This window comes from Panthera tigris, chromosome B4 (genome assembly GCF_018350195.1).
Source record: "Panthera tigris isolate Pti1 chromosome B4, P.tigris_Pti1_mat1.1, whole genome shotgun sequence".
Lineage (NCBI taxonomy): Eukaryota > Metazoa > Chordata > Mammalia > Carnivora > Felidae > Panthera > Panthera tigris.
In genome coordinates, this window is record NC_056666.1 from 107,573,950 (window position 1) to 107,601,735 (window position 27,786).

Below are 27,786 nucleotides of genomic sequence, written 5' to 3' on the forward strand. Positions count from 1 at the left end.
TAAAAAGCTTCTGCACAGAAAAGGAAACGACCAACAAAACTAAAAGGCAACCAATGGAATGGGAAAAGATATTTGCAAATGACATATCGGACAAAGGGCTAGTATCCAAAATCTATAAAGAGCTCACCAAACTCCACACCCCCCCCCAAAAAAATAATAATCCAGTGAAGAAATGGGTGGAAAACATGAATAGACACTATCTAAAGAAGACACCTGGATGGCCAACAGGCACATGAAAAGATGCTCAACGTCGCTCCTTATCAGGGAAATACAAATCAAAACCACACTCAGATATCACCTCACACCAGTCAGAGTGGCTAAAATGAACAAATCAGGAGACTATAGATGCTGGAGAGGACGTGGGGGAACGGGAACCCTCTTGTACTGTTGGTGGGAATGCAAATTGGTGCAGCCACTCTGGAAAACAGTGTGGAGGTTCCTCAAAAAATTAAAAATAGACCTATCCTATGACCCAGCAATAGCACTGCTAGGAATTTACCCAAGGGATATAGGAGTACTGATGCATAGGGGCACTTGTACCCCAATGTTTATAGCATCACTCTCAACAATAGCCAAATTATGGAAAGAGCCTAAATGTCCATCAACTGATGAATGGATAAAGAAATTGTGGTTTATATACACAATGGAGTACTACGTGGCAATGAGAAAGAATGAAATCTGGCCCTTTGTAGCAACGTGGATGGAACTGGAGAGTGTGATGCTAAGTGAAATAAGCCATACAGAGAAAGTCAGATACCATATGTTTTCATTCTTATGTGGATCCTGAGAAACTTAAGAGAAACCCATGGGGGGGGGGGCGGTGGGAAGGAAAAAAAAAAGAGGTTAGAGTGGGAGAGAGCCAAAGCATAAGAGACTCTTAAAAACTGAGAACAAACTGAGGGTTGATGGGGGGTGGGAGGGAGGGGAGGGTAGGTTATGGGTATTGAAGAGAGCATCTTTTGGGATGAGCACTGGGTGTTGTATGGAAACCAATTTGACAATAAGTTTCATATATTAAAAAAATATATGATTAGAGAGTACAATTACACCAAGAAACTTAGAGCTCATTTCAAGTTACAAACTAGAATCTTGAAATAGGAAAGAGTTTATACAGACAGAAAAAATAATGCCAAATTACAATAATAATAATTCAAAATAAAGACAATGAATGACAGTTGTATAAATTAAAAAAGAAGTTGAATATGTGCCTCAAAATTTCTATTGGAATTCAGAGAAAAGGTACTTAGTTATTCATTCAAAGAGAATGAATTCTATATAACAATAATTGGAAATAGAGAATGAGAAAATAAAGCTAAAAAATAGAAAGTTTTAGAAGACAGAAGATTAGAACGCAGAAGATTAAATCTATTAGTTATGACTGAACGGGAATCAGGTAAAATTATATATGAAAAGACAAAGATTTCCAGATTGGATTACAAAGTAAAATTTAACTATTACATTTATTAGACACAAAATGGAATGATCAGTTTAAAAATTAAACAAATCTCTCTAAAAAATCCCCTTTGTAACTCAATATTAATATGTAATATTGAATAAAGAATAATTTAGGAAAGAGTAAATAAAATGAGGTGTCTTACAATTTTAATAAAGAAAAAATGCATGAGAGCTATAACAAATTATAAAGCAGTAAGGTGAAATAGATAATAGAAGTAGAAAAAAATAGCAAAAGCAAGTATAATGGAGAACTCTAGTTTGCAATTTATCAATCCTTGACAGATTAAAAAGAAAGTAGAGAATTTGAATTATATAATTACTAAAGGCCATTTAATATATGTACTAAATTTGCTGTGCTGCACCCATAAAAGAAACATTTTCTTTTCAGAAGCCACAAAACATCTTCAAAAATTGATCATACCAATTCAAATGTAGAAATAATATATCACAGTTTATGACATTGTGAGAAAACTGGATAATAACACAGTTTTAAACAAAACAGCAAATGCAAATACTGGCAAAATACTGTGTATATGTATAAATATATATCAGTTCATATATATTTATATATAAAATCACTATCTGAAATAACTCAGGTCAAAGTGAATCTTAAAACTACAATTACAGATTACAGATGGTCCCCAATTTACAATGGTTCACCTTACAATTTTCAATATTTTGATGGTGCAAAAGCAATTTGCATTGAATATAAACTGTACTGTGAATTTGGAATTTGGTCTTTTCCCAGGGTAGTGATATGTGGTATGATACTCTCTTACGACGCTGGACAGTGGCACGAGCCACAGCTTCCAGTCAGCTACGGTGTCGTGAGGGTCAACAACCTATGCACTTATACCCACTCTGTACCCATAAACCCATTCTGTTTTTCACTTTCAATATGGTATTCAATAAATTACATGAGATAGTCAACGCTCCATTATGAAACAGACTTTGTGTTAGGTGATTTTGTCCAGCTTAGGTAAGGCAAATGTACTGAGCATGTTTAAGGAAGGTTAAGCTAAGCTGTGATATTTGGTAGGTTAGGTGTCTTAAATGCATTTTTGGCTTAAGATGTTTTCAATTTTTGATGACTTTATTGGGCCTCAGCCACATTGTAAGTTGAGGAAGATATGTACCTAGAAATAATAGCAAAGACAAACATATCAAAACCTATAGAGCTATATTGAAAGAATAAGAATGAAAGTCCAACTTAGTAAGCTTCCAAAGTCCAAACCAGCATAACATTTTATTTAAAATATGAACCAGAGTTTATTTAATGCCACTGCTGCATTTTACAAAGGAGTGTAAGAAAGGAATGCAAAGAACATTGAATGTGGTTGATTACATATTAAACCAATCAAAATCAAGTGGGTCACAAGTCTACTCATTTTTTTAAATGTTTCACTCGGGGCACGTGGTTGGCTAGTCAGTTAAGCGTCCAACTCTTGATTTGAGCTCAGGTCATGACCTCACGGGTTGAGATGGAGCCTGGTGTCAACACAGAGCCTGCCTTGGATTCTCTCTCTCTTGCCCTCTCTCTCCACCCCTTTCCCACTTTCTGTCTTTCTCTCAAAATAAATAAACATTAAAAAAATAAAAAATAAAATGTTTTAATTACTAAGATAACCAGGAGAATAACCTAAAATTTCTTTTACTTCTGAACATTAAAATGATACACTATTTTTCTCATACCATCTTGCTATTAGGTACGGCCATTTGAGTTCTACCTATTGCAATGGGAGCAGAAGTGATAGGTGCTAATTCTAGTCTTGGCCCATAGAACTGTCTATGGGCTTCCCCAATTTGCTTTTTCCTCTCCTCATCTGGATGTGAAATTTGATAAGGACTGGAATAATGACTTGTGTAGCCACACAATAGAAGGAACTTGGGACCCTGCGTAAACTCGTAAGTCTGCCACTCCGCAGACTTCAATACCCAGTTAGACTCCAAAAACTTTCCGTAATGTTGGGCTAGTACATACTTAGAAGTATATTTGTCACAGGTCCTTGGTATACCCTAAATAATGAACAAGAGATAAAATACTATATTAACCAATAAAATACAGGTAAAATAATTTCTGTGTTTAGGAATACAAAATTCAATATTCTAGAGGTATTTTTCTAATATAAATGTAAATGTTTAATTGACAGCTCCTTTTATATTTGTAACAGGAGTCATAATTTAATCATGTCCATAACTAAACTTTTTTTTCTCTCAATATCTCCTCCTCCTTCAAGTTTCCTCTTCTCTGTAGGTTTACTTACATTCTATCAATTACTCAAGGAAAAATGTTTTCATCCTTGACTCCTATAGTTCTCTCACATCTTACATCTGTCAATAGGTAATGTCTGTTCTACATGCAAAACGCATCCGGATTCTGACATTTCTTATAACTCCTCAATCACCATTCTATTCCAAGATACTCCCATATCTCATCTGTATTACTTTGTGTTAACCAGCCCTCATGTTTCATTTCTTGCCTCCTAGAGCATGTACAGTAGTCAGAAGAATCTTCTACATACAGGCTAGACTGTCATTCATCAGGTCAATTGTTGCTCATCTTATACAGAATAAAAGTAAAAATCCTCCAGTGCTTGCATGGACATATAGGATCTGGACTCTTCCATTCTGTCTCTCAGACCTGATCTTCTGCTTCTCTCCCTTGGCAAGTAGGCTACAGTAACTCTGCTCTCACTGCTGTTTCACTAATAAGCCAATGATGCTCCTTGTTTAGGACATTTGAATTTGCTTCCCTATTTTCAATGTTCTTGTACCGTATAGCCACATTTTCTTACTCCTTCCCTTTATTCATATTTCCAGTCACCCCAAATAAAATAGCTACGTTTTTCTTTATATTCCTCCCTTTATACCTTGTTTATCTCTGTAGGAATTACCAGTATCTGACATACTTCCTACTTAGATATCTTCTATATCATAACTCCCAGGAGGCAAAGGACGTTAGTTTCTTTACTTGAGTACATGAATGAGGAGAAAGATAGTTTAACATTAGATATTTATTAAAATAATGTGCAACAACAATAGGTAAAAGATCAAGGTATAAAAACCTTATGGGAAGTTACAAAGCTGAAAAGATATTAGAATTCATTTCAATATTAACAACAAAGACTCTATAAGACATCAGAATTATTCTTTAATATGATAAAGAACATCAATCTTAAAATAAAAACTAATAAACCAAGAAATACTGAAACAGAAGAGAAGTCCACTTTGATTTTAGGAACTAGCTAAACATGTCCCGTTTTACACTAAGTTTAACATTTGTCGGAAAGTTATAACCAATGTAATACGGATCAAGAAACAAATAAGAGAAGACATGGCTCACTATTTTTACATGGTATGCTAATCTAGAAAATGCAAAAGTATTAACTGAAAATATATTAGATATTTGGGGAAGACAATTGGAAAGATCTTTACTTTCTTCCTTCTTTCCATTGACCAGGATTTTGCCACCATAACTCTGTTTAAACTGCTATCAGAGTCATCAATAGCATCCACAATTCCAGTTAAATGGCTATGACAATTTCAGACCTCACAACTACATTTCATACCATGTAAAGTCAGAAAGTGTCTATCCAGGTAGATTCCAGAAGTATCATATTGTTTCATCAGCATTTAGTAGGTCAGGAAAGGGTTTCTGGAAAAATCCTGATATCATAGTGAATGGGATGTGCTCATTGATTTAAAGTTGGATTCCACTAATTGTGAAATCACATTTGTTGTGATTTGGGCACTCCAAAATCAAAGTAATTTTTTTTTTTTTTCAAAAAGGGGATATTCATCTGTGGGTTATGAAAATTGGTGACGTGTGCTATATATTTAATAATTGCCTTTAAGGATAACATTATAGTCCCCCCACCCCTCTACATACACACACAAACCTGAGCAGAGACATCATTCAATTTTATTCCTACAGTCCAGGGGATAGCAGGTTTCTGTGCTTGTATGTTTCCTTAGTGAATAGTTTTCATCAAACATGTCAAACACTTAAAATTAATCTTCAATAAGATAATTAGCTTGACAATGATAGTTCTGGTGAATAAATATTAGAGATCATTAGAACAAAAATAGAGAAAAAGCCTTACATAAATCCATATTAATATGAAGTATAAGAAATATGAGAATGACAAATTTCCAGGCCAAATATGATAAAATGGTTTACAATCAAATTTTATAAGAACAAAACAATATTCTATATCCAAAGATCTGTTTTCGAAATTTGCATTTTTGGGGTATCTGTGTGACTCACTCGGTTGAGCGTCTGACTCTTGATTTCAGCTCAGGCCATGATCCCAGGGTTGTGGGATCCACAATCACAACAGGCTCAGTGCTGGACATGGAACCTGCTTGAGAGTCTCTCCTCCCTCTCTGTGTGTCTCTGACTCTCACCCCTGCTCATGCTTTCTCTAAACTTTCAAAAAAAAAACAACAAACCCACAAAAGAACTCTGTATTTCTTCGGTTAATATCAAAGAAAAATAATATCCTTATAGTATACAAATGGGGAACACAAGACAACGCATTCCGCATTCTTCATTCAATACCAGTGGCTTACTCACACATGGTATCCGGATAAGGAAATTCTCCAGGGTTGCCCTCTTTATTAAGAAAGCTAATAGAAATTCATATATGAAAAAAGTAAATACAAGGCTATCATATTAATTTAGACTCTACCAGAAATAATGTTCTTAATTATTTTTTCTTTGAATTAGATATTGAGTCCATAATAATATATTCATTATTTAATATTAAAATTTGTATGAATATTTGGATATAGTGTTCATTTTAAATTTATAAAACTACAGTAAACTGGTCAAACTATCTCCCATCTGAATTAAACTTCCTACTGAACTAAAACTGTATTTTGTTTTATTTTTAATTTTTTTTAACTTTTATTCATTTTTGAGAGAGAGAGAGACACAGAGTGTGAGTGGGGTAAGGGCAGAGAAAGACGGAGACACAGGATCCGAAGCAGGCTCCAGGCTCTGAGCTGTCAGCACAGAGCCCAAGGCAGCGCTGGAACGCGCCCACTGTGAGATCATGACCTGAGCCAAGTCGGATGCTTAACTCACTGAGCCACCGGGGCGCCTCAGAACTAAAACTGTATTTTAATTTGAATATATGTTGATTCACTCAGTACTGCCAGACTATTACGATTACTTTTACTACCACCAGCACAAACATCACATCTTTGCTATTATTACTATTACCAGTACTACTATTACTATAGTATTTGCTGCTTTTTAAAAAAACTTTGTAAATGTTTATTTTTGAGAGAGAGACAGAGTGCAGGGTGGGAGAGGGGTGGCTGGCAGAGAGAGAGAGGGAGATACAGACTCCGAAGCAGGCTCCAGGCTCTGAGCTGTCAGCACAGAGCTGGACGTGGGGCGCAAACTCATAAGCTGTGAGATCAACACAGGCACTTAACCAACTGAGCCACTCAGACGCCCCAGTATTTGCTGCTTTTGATGCAACTATAAAACTGCGGTTGTTCATTAAACAATTCAGACTTTTTCTTAGTTCTGTATTATTGATTTCTCTCAAGCTTCTTACATTCTATCATTCATCCTTTTACGTGGTAGAGGGTGCAGAGGAAAAAGCAGGGTTAGGAACACACAGATCTTGGCCAATTACTAGCTAGCTAGAATTGTTTTAGTAATAAATTCTCTCTAAGCATCAGTTTATTCTTTGATAAAATGTGATAACTATGCATCTTTTAACTTGGTGAAAGAATAGTAGGATTACATACATGGAATATCTATATCTAAGAAATAGTAATGTATATATTATGCTTGAGGGTAAGTAAATACTAACTCATTTTTTTTTTCTTACTCAAGCAGTGACCCTTATCTTAATGTGCCTTTCTAAAGATATTCTTGATATGGTGAGTTTTCCAGTTCTTTCAAAATTTTCTATACCCCCATTTGGGCATTTCTATATCACATTTGGGTCCATTATATTTTTCTTGAAGCAAATAATCTGAATAATAGCTGATGTAATATATATTCTTTAATGGCAGGACATTTTGCAACAACTTGAAGTTATGATGAATTTAGCAATTGTTCTCTTGTTAGATAGAAAATCTTTCTTTCAATAGAAATCAATTTTTTTATTCTCCAGAAATATATGCTGAAATATTTTTATGAATTATCATTGGCCTCAAGACACTAGCCAGCTTTTGAAGTTTATCTTCCCAGGTTCCTAATTCTTTACTGATAATTTACTAAGCAAGGTAGTAGTACCAAAATAAAGAGGTGATATATATAACAATTTTCTTTTTTCGTCTTCATACCACAACCATTAAGAAATCATTTAATTTGAAAAAATAAGCAACATGGGCTGTATATTACACATAGCTGAAGATTTGGATACATTAATATCATAGCTATATTTGTAGTATTCTTCAAATAAAAATTATCATGTGGCCTATTTAATTCAATTATAAGACTCAAGCCATCTAGTACAATTTCAAGTCAGGACAATACTAAAAAGGCAATAAAATTATATGTGGTACAAATGCTTAAAATGAATCATTCCATTATTTCCTTTTGGTTATAATAAGTTGATCTCTCTCTGGACAGCTTTTCACACCAGGTTATTTCAAGAACTGCTAGCCTGTGTAGGTTCATAAATTTTTATCGTAATGCTTAATTTTTTTTTAAATCTCAGTATCCTGAAACTAGTGTCAATGTATTAAATGAATACTCCACAAATACTTTCTGATTGACCTGCTGGAACATCTGAAATAGTTGCTTTACTTGTAGGCAAATATAATAAGTAACTCTCAATGGAAAGGAATAAGTAGCTTCATGCTAAGTAGAACTTTCTTTTTGTCAATATAAATTGATTCTAAAATTCAATAATATTTAGATTTTTTTTGCCTGAAGTTTGTTATTGAACTTTTGTTCTAGAATAACTCTCTTTCTTACCAGTTTTTCCACAATGTAATGAAATATATAAAACAATTTTAGTATTTGTAGAAACTTTCTTGTAAGTAAAACACAAATGAAAAACACACTGTGTTAAATGCTATTATTTCCCCTCTCAAAAGGATTCCAAATCAATATGTCAGATTAAGTAAAATTTCACATTTACCTGTAAGTAAGGCACTGTCCACTTTTTTATTGTCTTGATATTAATATTAACATCAATGTTAACAATATTAATAGTGATAAATTGGGAGAAGCTATTTGACACAACATGGATTAACACTAGAATATATATTAGGTCCTCTAGCAAAATATCAGATATGCAATAACATTTAGGAATAGGAAATGCAACAGCAAAATAGGAGAGTATTAATATGAAAATCAACTGAAGGACAAGCCTGAATGGCTAACATGTGTATAAAGGGATATTCCATTTACTATTAATGAAACAATTAAAAATTAAAACAATAATAACATTATACTGATAAAATCACAAGTTTTTAAAAAATGTTTACTTATTTATTTTGAGAAGGAGAGGGAGTGGGGCAAGGGCAGAGAGAGAGAAGGAGAAGGAGAATCTCAGGTAGGCTCCATACCCAGCATGGAGCCCAGTGTAGGGCTTGATCTCACAACTGTGAGCTCATGACCTGAGCCAAAATCAAGAGTCAATGGTCAACTGACTGAGCCACCCAGATGTCCCCATATCACCAATTTTTTTTAATTAATACTACCAAAGTTTGGGGATATTTAGAATCAATTAGCCTCATAAACTGCTGGCAGATATGTACACTGATGTAGTTTTCCGTTTTGCCTTTTTAAAGAACATTTCGCGATTTTTATTTAAAAAAATATGTATGTACCCAATGACAAGATACCTTCTGTGTGTTCTTCAGAAATGCTCGAGCTCAGGTCCTTGAAAAAGTGTTTATGCAGCATACTTTTGGTAGGAAGGCACTAGATTAGATGTGGTGTAGGTGTCCATATGTGAGAGAATTGATAAATGTTGCAAATTTAGGCTTTCTATTTAGCAAAATTATTCCTTAAAATCATATTATAGAATTTATTTATGTAAAATTCCCCCAAAATGCAAATTTATAGAAACAGAAATTATATTAGCAGTTGCTTAGGTCTGGGAAGAGAATAGTTAGTGACTGTAAATGGCCACAAATTTCTTTTAGGGTTGATAGAAATGTTCTAAAATTAAATTGTAATGATCATTGCACAACTGTATAAATATACTAAATTTCATTAAACTGCACAGTGAACATAGATAAATTTTATTGCATATAAATTATATCCCAATACTACTGGTAAAATGTGAAATAAAAAAGACAATGAAATTATAACACAATATTATTTATCTCTGCAAATATATACAAGAGCCAAACAAACCAACAACTCTTAAGTGGATTTTAATAAAGAGAACGAAAATAGAGAATTGGGATATGACCCCATAGAACAGTACACGTATGACAGTAAGGAAACCTTGCATGCACAAATGAGTGCCTTAACTTGACAATGATTAAGTCAAATATTATCTCTGGGGAAAGAAATAAAATAGATAAACCAACTATCAACAACAGTATTTGATGAAGACCCAGGAGAGGGTAACATATTATTAAAATAAGGTTTTGAGAATTCAAAGTGCTGTACTGTTGTACAATTCCCAGGAAGATTTGGAAGTATTCACTGTAGATCAGCACAAGGAACAAGAAAACCAAGTCAGGGGAGGAGTGGGAGACAAATCATTCTGTATGAAAACTATACATTCTTTATTGCTGTCATCATAGTTATGTTCTCTTTTATAGTTATGAAAAAGCCAGAAAGATACAGAAGTATTCATCTATTTAAATGACATGTCTTTCTTTTTTTTTTCAATATCTCAGAACATAGCCTTTAACATTGAAGCTTATAGAGATCACTGCTTTTTAAAAATACATTATGATAGGAAATTGATTTTATTGATTTTATTTTTTAATGTTTATTTATTTGTTTTGAGAGAGAAAAAGCAAGCAGAGGAGGGGCAGAAAGAGAGAGAATTCCAAGCAGGTTCTGTGCTGTCAGCACAGAGCCCCATGTGGGGCGTGATCTCACAAACCTTGAGATCATGACCTGAACCAAAATCAAGAGTCAGATGCTTAACTGACTGAGCCATCCAGGCACTTCAGGACATTGATTTTCAAACTTACTCTATATGCTTGGCACAAAAAATTATTTTTTTTACATTATCTATAAATAAACTCATAGGTTCATAGGTGTTATGATAATTATTCTATATTCTATAAAGAAAATCCACAGTTCAATTGTTAGCTACTACTCTATACTGTATATATTCTCTTCCTTTTTTCTTTCTTCCTTCTTTTTTTCTTCACATATAAAGCACCTGAATCTTTGGCTTAGCATCTCTGTGTAATTCTGCTAGTGATAAAATAAATACACCTCCAACAGATTCTCATCAAACATATAAAAGTCTCTTTCTTCTATACTTACCATCTATTAGAAAAAAAAAATTGGCAGTCAATATATACTGATGAAGTGCAGATTAATTGATGTGCTTATTTTTATTAGATTAGCTTACCTTCTAATTGTATCTGAAAGAATTTCCAACAGAGAAATTGGGAATAAATACTTAAACATTGCAGTGGTCTGGCACTCATCCTTACTTGTAAATGAGGACATTACTACCTGTGCTGCCTTCTAAACTTTTGGAAGAATTTAGAAACAAATGAGTTTATGTGAAAGAGCATTTGAAGATCTTCCCCTAAATGAAAAAGTGCAATAGTCTAAATGGACAAATCGTTTTCCTTATATGCTCTTGCACAATCTGTAAGCATAACCAGGGTTACTCTAATAGAGTCATAAATAGAATAAATCCGTGCTTATTACACTGAATTGTTATGCATATTATAATGCAGGTTATTCTGTAACTACTTATGTTGCCTTCTCCCTTTATACATGGATTCAAAAACTTTTAATGTGAAGATCCAAAAAGAAGTTGGAATTCACAAAAATAAAGTTTGGGTCTTAATAAATCTTTATTAATAAACATTCAGATGAGTAAGAAAGATGAAGTCTACTTAAGTAGAAATAATATGAAAGCAGTTTATTAATGATATTGCCCTGGCTCTTTTGGAAGGTACGTATTCAATTAGGAAAAAGACAAAACAAAGTAAAACTTTTCAGAGAACTTAATGATATGCAATTTAGCTCCTAAGTCTAGATTTTATTCCAGGCCAAAAATATTTTGTTCCCAATTTTATTTTTCTATATAATATTTATGGGTAACTCAAAAAGTTTAAGCGCTGTGTTTGAATTTTCCATTTTTCTTGAATTCAAGAAGAGTAAGTAATATGTAATAGACAAAATAATCCTTGATTATGTTATATAGAACTATGTAACTAAAATGATTGTGACCATTTCTGTTTTCAATTATGATAGCCTCTGCTTAGAGTCAACAGTATTTTACTTCTTAACATTCTTTCTGAAATGATTCATAAATATAGTTACAAAAAGTAATATTTCGTTTGGTTAACCAATAGTTTTTATTCTATATTTTTGTTTGGATAGAGCTTTTTCAAAAATATTATGGAAGTATATAATTTTGTTAAAACCTACATTAACTTCAAAATTTTAGCTAACATAAATTTAAAGTTTTTAATTTTTTGCAATACCCAAAATATTTATATAGAAAAATAAATCCTTTAGGGGCGTCTGGGTGGCTCAGTTGGTTACGTGTCCAACTCTTGACTTCGGCTCACATTTTGTGAGATCAAACCCTGTGTCAAGCTCCACGCTGACAGCACGGAGCATTCTTGGGATTAATTCTCTCCTCTCTCTGCCCCTCCCCTGCTTGTGCTCTCTCTCAAAATAACTAAATAAACATTTTTAAAAAGGAGAGAAAAGAAAAATCTTTTGATATTGTCTGGTTTTTTTTTGTAATTAATGTTTATAAATTCATTGGCCCCTCACCCCCCAAAAGTTGTCATATATATATATATATATATGTGTGTGTGTGTGTGTGTGTGTGTGTACGTATATATATATATGTGTGTACATATATATGTATATATATGTATATATATATTTTTTTTAATCAAAGGTTTTTTTGTGTCTGATGGTAGTATAGCTCATTTTTCTATTTCTTTTCCGTTTTTATCCTTATTAATGAAACTGGTAATAGTTTTGGACCCCATGCTATTTTTTCATGTAATTACAGCATGTCCTTTTATAAAAGAAAATTAAAACCGCTGAGTGTTATAGATATTAATGGTTGTTAGAAAAGTACAATGAAAGGCTCTCTTTCTAGAGCATTGGTAAGCTTTTATGTCATTATTCATGAATGACTAATGCATTCAAAGGAGAAGAGTGCTGATCTCCAAGGCTAGGATGATGGACAGTGGAGAAGGAAAGAGTGGCTGACAGAAAACCATTTGTCATATGTAAAGGTCTAATAATAGGCTTGTCTACATTGAGATGTTTCAGCTGAACTTAGAAAAAGAAACTTTTATTACATGTGAGGTTATCATTCATGGCATCTCAAATCACCAAGGACAAATCTACTGGACACCTTTGGATAACTGAGTATTTTTTAAGTGCATTAACAATCTGAAACTTCAAAAAAGTAATAAATAGTGATACTTTGAAACTACTTTTTGTTTTGCTTTGTTGGGCAAACAAGTCTGTTTCTTGGGCTAAAAACATGCATCCTTCCCCACATTGGGCCAGTGTCCCTTCCCAGACCTACAGCACTGAACTTGGGAGTCCCAGGACCTCCATCCCTGAATTGTATACGTGTATGTGTATGGAGGGACACCTAGGTAATTTCTGGAGGCAGCCCAGGGGTGTATGTGTGAGCTTCTCACAAGTGCTCTGCCACAACCTCCAGAGATGGGCAGTCTCAGGCAGGCTGGTAGCATGGTCAGAGTTTGGTAATCAAAATGGGGCTGACAAGGTACACTGTGGGTGTTGGAGGGCAAAGAGGAGAGACTCATGAACAAAGGCAGAGATGCTGCTTACTGATGGATACATCGAACCAGTGCCCAGCCTCAAGCTGGGCGACTACAGGGGTGTGGCAAGTGGCCATGTCCACCTCCACCTCGTCCTCCCAGAAGTCACAGAAAACATATTCAGGCCCTTAAAGCACACAGTGTCCATGAAGGAGGGTACCCAGGTGCAGGACAAGGCTATGGAAGTCCAGCCATGGTTGGCCCAGGGCCATCAGTATGGACTGAATTAAGTAATGCCACGAAACTACACTTATTATTTCCTTTCTCCTACCAGCTTACATATATATTACTCAAGTTGTGGGCAGTAAAAAATCATAAATAAGGCCTCTGCATGTGTTATCCTTTGATTATAAGCAATGAAAACAGTTCTAGGTTAATAAAACATAACATGAGCTTATTAGAAGGATATGGAGAAGCTTTCAGAATCCTAGAAAAGACTAGAGATCAAAGACAGGGCCCAAAGAAGTTTCTGGGATCATGGTAAGAGGAACTAAGGGGGAAGGCTTATTAGAATAACAGCATTAGTAAAAATCAGCTTCCAATATTTTTTTGTTTTAAATGTTTTTCAGTTTAAAATTCAAGTCGGGAGAGAGACAACCATGTGACCCTCAGGAGAGAATATATATAACCTTACTTGTAAGGTTTCATGCAAAGGCTAACATGTAATTTATCAAGGAAATGTTGAAATAGTATTATAAAAGGGAGAAGGAGATGAATGGTGGAAAGATAAAAAGAAAGTTATGAACTATGCTTGGACTCTGAAGATCCTTCAGATTTATTTGTGTGCAATAGTTATGAAAGTATACTATTTATATTGTGCCCTCAGCTTTGTGCCTCATGGTGAGACTGATTAGAATCTTGCCCTCATAGAAGGTCTATCCTGTCTTTAGCCTAGCAGCACCTTAATATCATGTGGAAATATACTAATTTGCTAGGAGACAATGTGTCCTTTTCAGATTCAGGTGATCTATCAATACACTAGGCCCAGATACATCATTGCTAAACTAAGATGAGTGGAGAATCTGGACACAAGTTACTTACCAAGTAAATGCTTGATTAATTTTCGCTGTGACTAGCTTGGCTTAGGGATACAGTTTAAGTATAGAAAAATTATAAAAGAAAGCAATTTTGTTCATTGAGACTAAAATCGTAGTTCTGTATTTTTTTAAAATAAATTAAGAATTTGTTTCATAATTGGAGAATCAATTTTGGCTTAATTTTTTCATAGATTTGTAACATACATATGGAATTTGATTCTGCAAGTAGTATTGTTTCAAACGCCAATAAACAGAGTCCATAAAATAGCCACTCTGTAAGGCTGTTGCATGTGTCAGTCATTCATCCATTTATTTACAAATTATTGATTTGAGAAGCCAAGAATAGAGAATATTTGTAAGCAGAGTGTAAACTGAGGAGGCACAGAAGCTCCTGACAGCCTGGTGGCACAGCCATCATAAAGAAGAAGGGGCAGAGGGGCAAGTGTATGTACTAAAGGAGCCCAGTCGGGCCCCTGCATCTTCATGGTTCCTAGACTGTCAGGTAAGAGCATCCAAAAGCCCCCCAGTGCCCACATGGTGCTCAGAAATAAGCTGAGAGAAGATAATCCTTCATGGCAGACAAGAATTCTCTACAAAGGAGGGATGTGGCATGGACTTGCTAAACTGGGCAAGTGTTGAGAATGAGTTACCATCCCCTGAGAATTCCAGCATCAGGAAACCAGGCAGAGCCAAGTCAGGGCATTTCGACCACCAAGTGGGCAGACACACATCTGATGCAGGATGTGGTAAGCAAAATGAAAAAAATCTGCACCCTTTTCCCACTGCTGCCCAAATGGCATTTACATAAGCTCCTGTTAAATTAACTTAACAAGAAGGCCCTGAGATTGACATAGCTCTAATGCCCTGTTAGCGTCCATGACATGACAAGTCATGTCAGCGTCCATGACATGACAAATCTAAGGTTACACAATCAAAATGCTAAAGACAACCAATCACAAATAATCGTCTAGGCTTTAAGCTGTAGCAAATATGCTATCTATCTATCTATCTATCTATCATCTAATAATCTATTATTAATGTGTTTATTTGCTTCTCTCTCTAAATATTTTAACTCATGTTCCCACAGTACTTCTAACCACTTTTGGTTTGGTTCTGCACCATTCCAGTCAACTTTTGGTCAAATAAACCCTTAAAATGTTAAAAAGGTATATTGAGTCAGTATCATGTTCCAAGAAGCATTCTGAAAATGGGGAACATATTTGGTGGTGTATGTGTGAGGGGAGAGATTCTATCTTCATGGAGAAAACACAAAGTATATATTTACAAAGTAAATATACCCATCAGTACATGGTGTAATGCCAGCTAGTTGTATGTACTATGAGGAAAAAAGGAAAGTAAGGAGATAGAGAAAAATGGGATTGGAGGTGGGACAGATATTTTGAATGAAGTGATCAGGAAGAATATCAGTAATTGTCATCTGAATAGAGGTTACAATAAAGAGACCAGAAAAGCAGTAAAATTACAAAGATATTACCTAACCTGAAAAAGTTGATCAATTAATATCTGATATGTTTTTTTTTTAATTTTTTAAACCTTCTATAACCGAGGATTTCTTTGGTTTATTTATTTTCTTACCCTGGGGTTTCTTATCTGCTCATATATTTAACTCTGATAAGTATGATCAGATAATGATGAGCAAATTTCTGTCTGGTATCCTGATCACCCTTCCATACTTCAGACTATTATGTTCAACTGCCTGATAGCTAGCTTAACAGGAATGTTTCAGATACACCCATTACACATCCTGTTGAAGTTGAAATAGATTATTGCCAGGATCCTTCTCATATTCCTCTATTAACTAAGTAGCCAAATATAGAAAGCTAGAGCCATCCTTGACTACTTTTTTTTTCATGGAGTCATAATATTTTTTTTGTCTCTTAATATAAAAGGCAACCTCTAACCATTCTTACTACTCTAAAACTTAAAATCTCCTGCTTGAACTTTTGTAACAGTTTCTGGAATGTTTTCCTGGGCTTCCATCAAACATCCTTAAGTACTTCCCTCACTGAAGATAATTATTGATATGATTTTGTTTTGTTCTCTCTTAAAACCATATAATGGCTTATTGCCTAAAGAATAAAGTGAAAGCTCCTTATATGACAATACTTATCATGTAATCAAGCCTAAGTTTAAGCTTGCTCTTGCAACTAAGTCTAATAGATACTTAGTTTTTCAGAGTTCACCTTAATTTCTCAAGGAGAGCTTTTAATGAAAGCTACCATGCCTTAAAACTTTCTCTTTGGATTCTGTGATGCCATATTTAGCATAAACTTATAGGCACTATAACCAGATTCCCTCTGATGGCTTTAATGATTTCTGTGCACCATTCCTTCCATCCTGTTATCCTTGCTTCTTACTTCCTGCATCTTAATTGTATGTTAAGGCCTGTCCACATGCAACTGCAGCCCATCTGCAGAAAAGAGGATTATACGGGGGTCAATAACTTCATGGAGCAGACTTTGGCAAATACCCTATGGGACTATAAAAGTCCAGCTCATTTGCACTGAGTAGGAAAGAATTCATCCTTCAGCTCTTTCCTAAGGAATCAGGATACAGTTGAGACTTGGCTTGAAATCATACACGTGCTTGGTTTCTTTCCTACTCCCTCACAAGTGTCTTCGGGATCACTTTTCCAATAAATCACTAGAATGTGAATCACCTTATCAAGGTCTGCTTCTGAAGATGTGACATGAGATACCCCCGTCCTATTTTCCCCCACACCTTCTGGTTCCTCTTCATCACTCTACTGCTAGTTTTCCCTTCTCCATCCAACGTATAAATGCTTGAGTTCCTCAGCACTCAATCTCAGATGCTTTTCTCATTGCACCCTATACCTCATCTCAAAGCAATTTCATCTATCCCTATGGCTAATGTTATAATCAATTTTTTCTCCACTCACCTAGACTTTCCTCTGAGTTTTAGGCAATATATTTACCACTCTCCTCAACATTCCCACTTGGATGTCTCACAAATAACTCAAACTCAATACATCTCAGAATGAAATCATAATCTATCTCAACTCCTATTCTACATATCAGGTGATTGATTACATTATTGAAGAAAATCTACCAGAGCATTGTTAGCATAAGAATCTATTAAAAGTCATAGGTATGAGAAGGCTCCAAAGGAATATTCACACTTGAGGGAGTAGGGTAGACAGTTTTATTGGACTACTTTCAATAAACTTGTCATGTGTCTTAGCAGCCATTGGACAATCTGATTTGTATCAATAGGAATGGAGAGGATCAGAGAAGATAATGTTACATCTAAGAAGACGTGGGGAGGAGTAACTGACTGATCAGGAATATACAAAGGCCACATGGAAAGTTCTCAATTCTTCAGAGTCTTTCACATAATCCTCCTAGGTCCACATGACTTACCTCCATCTCATTTGCCTCACCTGAGAAATATTTACTATATTTCTCCTGGATTATTCTAACAATCTTAAAAATGCTTTCTCTACACTGACTTTTCTACCATTTAGAATGATTTATCTATAATGTTAAATATTTAGCTATTATATTCAGCCCTTGAAAAGAATGACATCTTTATCTATATGATTTATCTATAATTGTTAAATATTTAGCAATTATATTCAGCCCTTGAAAAGAATGAAATCTTTCCATTTGCAATAGCATGGGTGGAGCTAGAGTGTATTATGCTAAGTGAAATAAGTCAGTCAGAGAAAGACAAATACCATATGATTTCACTCATATGTGGAATAAGAAACAAAACAGATGAACATAAGGGATGCAAAGAAAATAAAGAGGGAGGTAAACTATAAGAGACACTTAAGTATAGAGAACAAACAGAGCTGATAGAGGGGAGGCGGGAGGTGGGTAGGGGATGGGTTAAATGGGTGATGAGTATTAAGGAGGGCACTTGTTGTGATGAGCACTGGGTGTGGTATGTAAGTGATGAATCACTAAAGTCTACTCCTGAATTAGTGGTACACTATATATGTTAGCTAACTAGAATGTAAATAAAAATTGATACAATAATTAAATAAATATTTGACATTATGAAATATTTAGTAATTATAAGAGATTTTAAATGGCTATAAAATTTATAAAGCTAAAATATTAAAATACTCATCAGTCAGTTTGCAAAGACCCTTATGTACCTTTACTTTACCCTATTCAATTTTGTCTTCACTTAGGCAGTACCAGTATCATGATATCATGACTTTAAGTTGCATTACTGTCCTTAAAACTTCATTATTTATGCATTTCTAAAAAAAATATTATTGATTTTTCCTGTGCTTCAAGTGTTTAATTATAAGATAATACTGTAAGCATCCTTCTGTGAATTGCTTTTTTCACTCAAAATTATATTCCTGATTATGCATATCATGTAAACCTGTTGTTTTTAAAATTTTCACTGTTGTGTAATATTCCATTGTATATGAATATAATACAACTTATTTATCCAGTCTAATGTTGGCAGATTGGAGAGTGTTATTGCTTTATAAAAATCAATTAGTTACAACTATAAAGGTCATTTTATGAAACATTTCTATGTATGTCTTTTGATGTATACATGCAAGGGTTTCTTCAAAAACTTGAGTAGAAATATGAGATCTTTGGGGATGTAAATCTTCCGCTTTACTAGAGAATGTCAAATAATTTTACAAAACATTTGTACCAATTTCATATTCATAATCTCACCACTAGTATATGAGAAATCCAGCTGCTCTACATTTTCTTCAAGACTTGATAGTGTGGTCTAATCCATTCCTCATCCTGCAGCTACTGTGACCTTTTACAAATGTAAATCTGATTAAGTCACTCAAACCCTGCCTAAAATCCTTTAATGGTTTCTCATTGATCCCAGAATAAATTCCAAAGGTTTACCATTGTCAAAGGATTCTTTCTGCTCTGACCTCTCCATCATTTATATTTTATAACACTCCTTACCTCTATCTCCATACTGACATTCAGTTTCTCTTTTCTGCCTGAAGGCCTTTATGTGTGATAAACTTTTCCCTGGAACTCTTTTTTTCTCTTCCTATTCATTGATTAACTTTGCTTCTGTAGTCTCATGTTAAATGTCATTGCCTCAGGAAGCTTTTCCTGACTTCTTAGATTTATTAGGCACCCTTCTCATTGACTGCCAGAATTGTACATTGTGTTTTCTAAATATATTATATATCACAGAAATAATTAAGAAATGAATAGTGTATTTTTTTAATATGTCTACTTGTAACCTTTAAGTTTAAATCCAGTCAATCTTTGGTTCTGTGCTGTTCACAAATTTATTTTGAGCAATTAGCAAGTACTTGACTAATAGCTATTGTTCACTATATGTGTGTTGAATGGGAATGACTAATCTCTACACACACACACACACACACACACCTTATATTTGTTTTTATTCAAGAAGTAGTAGACTATTATTCAGCAAATATTCATGTCTTCCCTACACTCTCAATTCCCCCAACTTCTAGTGAGGGGTATATTTTTCTGTGCCATTGATATTGATGTTCGCCATGACCTGCTTTGATGAGTGGGAGTTATGAGGAAAGCATAACTTTGGAATGTGCTTGTCTTTTTAGGCATGGTGTCTTGCCTTCCACCATCACGATGAGAAGGATATGCTCTAGTTAACTTGCTGTTCCCTTAAGAATAAGGGAGTCACATGAGATTGAACTAGGGCCGCTACGGATCAAATATGATCTAATCCACAGATTAAGATAGAAATGATTCTTTTTGTAAGCCACTTAGATTTGTTGGCTAATTGTAGACAGCAAAAGGTAACAGACACACTAGATAAATTTTAAAAAGAGATGAAATTCTTGAAAGACACAACATTGACAGATTTAAGTTTTGTCAAGTAATTAGCAATAAAATAAAAGGAATCTAATTTAAGTTGAAATATAAATAGCTGCTCAAATCCATTTTTTTCTTCAAAGTAACTTGGATGAGAATAAAATATAAATTGAAATATTGGAAAATTTGAGTGGAAGACTTCTTTATTTTAAACTCTGATTATGAGCCTTTTGCCACATAAATCCTTTCATGTGTCTGGGCATGAAACAATAAGGACCATAGCAATTATGAGCTATAACTGACAATTTCTCTGAACATTTTAAGGGCTAGCTTTAAACTGAACATTTTCCACTAGCTGTACAGAAAGGGTTTTATAATCCTTTTCTGTGATGACCCCTACTTTTCAAAGCTGAAATATAAAGTACTCTTAACCAATTATCAGCTATACCTAATGTTCAAGTTTAGCTTTTTAGTCATAAAGAAAAAGAGCCATTTAAGTTCCAGAGGTAGTGAGTATATCATAACTAAGAGCATATAATTTAAGTCATGCAGATACTACAATTTAAATGCAAAGTATAGCTGTTAAGACTATTCCTGGTTAAAGTAGCTTCTACAATATGGAAGTTTCTCTAAATTCCTAGGCTTAAGAGAGTGAGATTAGAAAAATCTACTTTACCACAATATAAGCTTGATGCTACCACAGTATAAGCTTGATGACAGAATTTACCTCCTTTATTACGAGAGTCAGCATCCCCTTCTTACTGGGTGGTGGTCCTATGTTAGGTTCCAAGCAGTACTCACACAGAAAGAGGGATTCTATGGAAGCCTCATAAATATTATGGCCTGTTGCCCTAGCTATAGTCCATCCTGCTAGGAACAGTCTTCTCACCCAAGCCAGGCTGGTTCTCACTCTGAAAAATGTGAATTGAAATTCAGGGTTAGAGAATTAGATCTACTGTGATACACCTGGAAGTAGAGTGCTATAGATATGAACATCTTGAATGGTTCTGTGAATGCTAAAGTCGGAAAGTGAGACAATGCACAGAAAAGCATATCAAGCCAACATAGCAGATATACACAGATTGAAGATGGAGTTTCCTGTCTGGTTTCCTGGCTTTTTACTCCTTTGACAAGAGGCCTATGTACACATATATCTTTTCATGAAATGGAGGAAAGGCTCAGATACTAGGTTGCCTGTTCGCCTATCAAACTCACCTGTGACCAAATGAGATATTTCTCATCAAACCTGACATTGGAAATGTCAACAGCAGGCTGCTAGGACACGTCTCTGTATATTCCAATTCTTATTTCTCTTTTTTCCTTTTAGCTGAACTTCTCTGTACAAAATCCAAACTTTCTCAGCTAAATGTACAGAGGAGATTGTATATATATTGATGGTTATAACTGTGTTGGTAGAGATGCTAAACTCCTAACACCCAATAGGACAGTCTCTGGAGATAGGGCTTATCAGAAAGTAATTAAGGAGATAGGGCCTACAAGAAGGTCAAGGGCAGGGCACCGATCCCACAGGATTAGTGTCCTTATAAAAAAATACCAGAGAGCTCTCTCTCTCTCTCTCTCTTCATGCAGAGACAGAAGAAAAGCCATGTGATGACACAAGCAAGAAGCCAACCCTCTATGAGTTGGGAAGAGAGCTCTCTCACCAGAAACCAAATTTGCCATCACCTTGATCATGGACTTTCTAACCTCCTGGATTGTGCAAAAATAAATTTCTGTTATTTAAGCCATCCACCCTATGGTAGTTTTCTATGGCAACTCAATCTAATACAAATATTTACTAAAAATCCATGCTTGAAGGGGACCTATTTGTACCTGAGAGTCCTCAAATTTATAGTGATGCTAATAACAGAGCAACATGTAAGCTGCCATAGCTTATAAAACATTTCCACTGATATATATATCTTTCATTAAAAAAAAAGGAAAACACACACACACACACACACACACACACACACACACTACTTCCATGGCATGCTTAAAGGATGACATTTTTCTTGAACAACATCAATTTAAATTTAACATATTACTACCAGAATTATGTATGCCTTTCTGACCTGGGAGATATTGCCATGCAGGAAGAGAGGGAAACTTGTAAACAACAGCTAATAAAAAAATGAGTACTCTACTAGAGGTATGTATAACTTCTATGGGAGAACAGAAGAGCAATTAATCAGAAGTAAAGGAGAATTTATATTTAGAAGTTTTTTTTCAAGTCTATTTATTCTGAGACAGAGAGAGAGACAGACATCAAGAGCACAGGGCAGGGGTAGAAAGAGGGGGAGAGAATCCTAAGCAGGTTCTACACTGACACCACAGAGCCTGTTGCAGGCCTCCACAGGGAGCTCAACCTCACAAATTGTGAGATCATGACTTGAGCCAAAATCAAATGTCCAACATTTAACCAACTGAGCTACCCAGGTGCCCCTAGAGGGTTTGTTTTTTTTTTAGCTTAACTTCTCTCTCCTGAAAAATAGGACTTGATGACATTTAAAGTCCTTTGCTGTTATGAGATTTAAAAATATATATATTGTATCAGTATTAATTTGTTAGAGGGAGGAGCCAAAGACAAATCTAGATAATTCAATAAAAAACAGACGTTTGAAAATCTGGGTAGAAGCAAATATAAGCAAGAAGCAAAAGAAGAAGTAGCAAGTGTCATTATCAGAAAATTTAATTACTAATCATACTGTTATAGCAGATTATATGTATTGCTAAGCCCAGACCATGAAGGCAGCAGGAACTAGTGTGAAGAGGGTGAAGAAATCAAAAAGATCATAGACTAGGGATATCATTGGGATAGCAAATAATTTATGTAGCTTGCTCCCATGGTGGCCTATTCCAAGATGTGAGCCATGTTGACTTCTCTTCTGTGACCTCTAACCCTGACGATAGTAACTGACCCATTAATACATATTCAATAAATTCCAGTGACAAGACTAATGACGATAATAAAGTTCAATTATGAGGTTTGTTGAAGAGAGAGGGAGCCACTAAGATACACTGAGTATCCAGGTAAGACCATGAAGGAAAAATGTAAATAAAAAAGATCCTGCATGTACTTAAGACTTTTTACATAATGTTTAAAGTACATGCAGGTCTTGCTCCATATGATGCCCTAGAAATCAGTTTCATTTCATCTTTCATGTATAGTCACTGTAGGTCATATGAGTGAAGGTTCTTCAACTTCAGCAAGTGAAATATTTCATTTACCAAAAAGCTATATGCAGTGAAAATTCTGATAGCTTTCTCTAATTGAAACTACATTGCTGGTTATACCCTCAAGTACAGGTCTTATATCTACTCATTCTATGATTCTAAGAATCATGACACTATTATTAAAATAGAGACAAAATATTCTTCAGGTCAGGAAAAAAATTGGTGTCTGTGACCAAGGGGATTATGTATTACATTTCATCACAGAGTTGTCACTCTTGTGATATACTGTACAGCACTAAAAGCTATTGTTCCCATGAATTACAAGCCCAAATACCTTCACTCTGAGGATTCATTTTATCAGGGATCTCAGTATATTATACATTACCACTATAATGTGTAACATATTTTCAGTGACATATCTTTATGGAATGCTATAGGCGAAAGTAGAGTAATTATCATTATAGGAAAGTTTTACCAGAGATTTTATGCTTTAATTCCTATGTTTAAAGTTATTTAAGTTGTCTCTGTAACAAGAATGTTAAAAATATTCATAGGTGGTATTGTAAAATCAGTCCTTAGGGATTTTAAGTTATTATCAATTTTAAGAGGTCTTTTATGAGAGAAAAAAAATTCATTGATAAGACAGTAAAAATTTTCAATGTGTGATCTTCATTTTACATTGCTTCATCTTTTGCCAAGTGGCTGTTTTGCAGGAGAGCAAAATGAAGAAAGAAAAATATTAAAGACTCAATTTTGCTACACTAAAGTAAAACATAAGTAATTGCAGAAACAGAAATTTGTTTAAGTGCAAAAATTTTGCTAAATTATCTGTCAGGCCATAAAACATGTAAATGGGGTATACATATTTTAAACATAAGAAATAGATCTCTATAACTTACATGGCCATCTACCTCTAGCTCCTGAGTAAATTCTGGCCTGGCTAGCCATTAGTAGATAATTTGAAGTGACCCGAGAGATAGTACATTCAACACAGACTTGTTTTTTCAGGCTAAGAACCTAGTTACTTTATGCAAATTGGTAGGAGACCATTATCATGCAGCCCTGGTAATCAGTGTTTAAATTGTTGATAGCCTTGACAGTTGTGGCCAGAGTATAATTGACATGGGCCCTGGGGCAAAAAATAAATAAATAAAATAAATTGGGTTGTGCCCAAAACTAAACAACATAATTACCAACAATTAGACATTAATTACAAGATAGCAGATTCTCAAACCCTTCTGAATTTGGCCAAAGTTAGACCTAATTACATTTTAATGTTGTGAAAACATCTATGTTCGTGAAATAATCAGGTATTCAGAGGGCTCTTCTTGTAGATTTTGTGTTTTGTAAGGAATTATTTCAGGAAATTAAATGTGTTTATATTTGCGGATGATCTAATCACAGAAAAATTAGTGAGGTGGGATTTGTGCTGATCTGGTTGTAATTTATCTACTTTACCTATTTTATTTGATCACTTACTAAAATACTGATAAACAAAGATATGAAAATTTTAGAAGTATATAAAACAAAGTATTTTGACAATTATGGTAAGGAGGAGGACCAGGAAGAGATTCTGAAGGCAAAAACATAGCTTCACTAATTACTTTCCACCAAAATGAAGAAACCCTGTCCAATATTAGAACCCATAGGAGCATAGCCATAACACATTCCCAGCCACAGCCTTGATAATAAGTTTGTACTATCAGATGGGACATGAAAAAAATATTTATATGAAAAACATTTTAGCACATTAAACATTTCATTAAAATTATTAATGAAAAAAAATCCACAGCATCCTTTTGGGACAAGAGACCTCATTTCTGATCAGAATGTAAATAAAGAATATTATCAAATTTTAACAGCTTAGCAATATACGAATAAACATTTCTTTATTCTATTTCTCGTGATCTGAAAACTTGAGGCTGTGATCTACAAGTTTTCCTACCAGTCAGTTAAGGAACAATCTACCTACTTTATTAGGTGTATATTCTAACTACTTGTGACTGACAGGTTATTCTGTGCAGAAAAATACAGGTAAAATGAACATCCATACTTGCTTGTTCTGTCTTATTTTTCACTTCAGTGCATATTAATTTGTTCAACTGGCTAGGGGTTGTATATTTTATTCTTTGAGTGAAATGATACATATATATTTTTTATATTAGTTTTCTTGATTTCTACATCTCACATTCAGTCTTCTGGATTGATAATTAGAAGTCTGTCTATGTATCTATCTATCTATTTATCTATCTATCTACTTTGAAGCTATTTTTAAAGTATTTTAAGTAGAATGTTATTTTTTTTTTAAGTTTACTTATTTTGAGAGACAGAGAGAGAAAGGAGAGAGAGAGAGAAACAGAGAGAGAGACAATGAGTGAGGGAGGGACAGAGACATAGTGGACAGAGGATCCAAAGGGGACTCTGTGCTGACAGCAGAGAGCCCAATGTGGGGCTTGAACTCACAAACTGTGAGATCATGACCTGAGCTGAAATCACACGCTTAACCAACTGAACCACGCAGGTGCCCCAGTAGAATGTTATTTTATGACCTCTGCTTATGTTCTCTTGTGCCATTTAAATCTCTCATAGAATCTGCAAGTTATCCAACCCTATGTCCTTTCTAAGTCCTCATTCAAGACAATGTAGCACTGGGTATTTCTGAGCATTTCCTATTTCCTAAAAACTTCCCTTCTCATAAATTCTATGATGTTATTTTATTAAATGGTTAAAAATTTGGTGGCTTCTGAGTAGTTTTCAGAACAGTTTAAAAGACATTATCATTGAGATTCAAGGCTTTTAAATTTGACAGCCATCCACCTGACTGGACATTTTCTTTGTAGATTCTAAACTTTATTCAAGATTATAATAAGCACTTTTATATCCATTTGCCTTTAATCTTTTTGTTTCCACATCTTGAAATATCTTAGTTATCTTAAACTTGACCTACTCTGTAATATTATAAACTCTTGCCTACTACATACAACAGAAAGACTAAACCATTGACCCATCTAAACAATAGTAGATGGATTTTTTCTTATCTGTATAATGCCTAGCAAAAAAGGCTTAGCATATTGGAAATTATGAAATGTATTTGCATGATTTTTATTTATTTTTGTTCATCTTGAAGTTCACATGTGTCTTGGACCTAGAAAAAGTTTGGTCTAAATGAAGTGTCTGAGATTGGGTGAGGTGAGGGTAGAAAAGAAGCCGGAGAGCAGAAATATATAAATGGCAAAAATTTTATACTACAACTTTTCCTTTTACTTAGGATAGTCCCCCCCTCCTCCTAACCAGCATATTCCTGGACCAAGTATAAGCCTGGAAGGGACACCAGAAATATTTATAGAAGAAAACTCGGCTTTCCTCCTTCCAAGTTGGAGAAATTGCTAAAGCATGGTGAATTACTAGAGAATGGGAAACATGAAGATCATATTGAGTAAAAGTTTTCATATTTAAGCTCTTAAACCACCAGTATAATTACTTTTGATTACACCAAAATTAGTGATTTAGGGAGATTATAATATATAGGATTATCGTATATAGGTAGGGTACCTGTTATTTGGACAGCGTAGAAGCACTTACAGAAAAATAAAACGGTTTCCTTAATACAACATTGGAGAGACAAAATTAAAGCTCAATCTCAAGTCTCTGGATTTCAGAGCTTTGTTTCAAAGATAACATTTACTGGGTTCCAGTGAGAGCAAACAAAGGAGAGAGAGATATTTGAAGGCCCAAAACAAAAGAATATAAACAACGACAACAAAATCCATTTTGAACCATTTCACATGGAACTACCAATTTTGAAGAGTATAATAAAGTGAATGACTAATGAATGTGTCCAATTTTAAAAGACTTCTGGCAAACACTCCATTTTTTGATAATTAAAAATTATATTCTTACCATAATTGCTTGAAACAAATTGTATATGCAAATCAGCATCTCTATAACCGGTTAAAATCAGCAGACTGACCACTTGCATTCCCAGAGAGAAGGGCATGGAGCTAATTGACCCTGCCAGAGATTAAGTTTACCTACTGTGTTTCAATTTGGAGGGCAATTATATGTCTATGTAAGTTTTCACATGCCAATTATTGCATTTCAAAAAATCTGCATGGTACTAATATCTCTGCAACTGAAGAGGAAGAAGAGAGAGTGTTCTCCAAACAATGCAATTAGAACAGTATAGGCAATTAACTTTGCTATTTAGTATAACGTTGAGAGCACTAAAGACTGAAGTAATAAATATTCACAAACGCTTCATCATTATACAGAATCGCAGAACAGCCACACATTTTTAATACACAATGCAGGCAGTCATATTATTAAACTTAATGGCATCTGAGAAATGATGAAATGCTCACAGCCTTAAGCTTGTA

At 34.5% G+C, this 27,786-nt stretch overlaps 1 protein-coding gene across 15 annotated transcripts in view; it reads right to left on the bottom strand.

Annotated features, from left to right (window-relative positions):
• Nucleotides 1-27,786, bottom strand: part of MGAT4C (MGAT4 family member C) — a 221,948-nt gene that overhangs the window by 107,651 nt on the left and 86,511 nt on the right. For 9 of the 15 annotated variants that reach the window (XM_042992837.1, XM_042992833.1, XM_042992841.1 and 6 more), the window contains exon 2: nucleotides 20,961-21,144. The exons of 2 other annotated variants lie outside the window; for them this stretch is intronic. In XM_042992837.1, the coding sequence (XP_042848771.1) occupies nucleotides 20,961-20,984 (24 nt within the window). In that variant the 5' untranslated portion in view covers nucleotides 20,985-21,144. Of the gene's footprint in view, nucleotides 1-5,354; nucleotides 5,506-20,960; nucleotides 21,145-27,786 lie in introns of those variants that run through there. 4 more of the 15 variants (XM_042992834.1, XM_042992829.1, XM_042992831.1 and 1 more) reach the window with 2 other exon arrangements.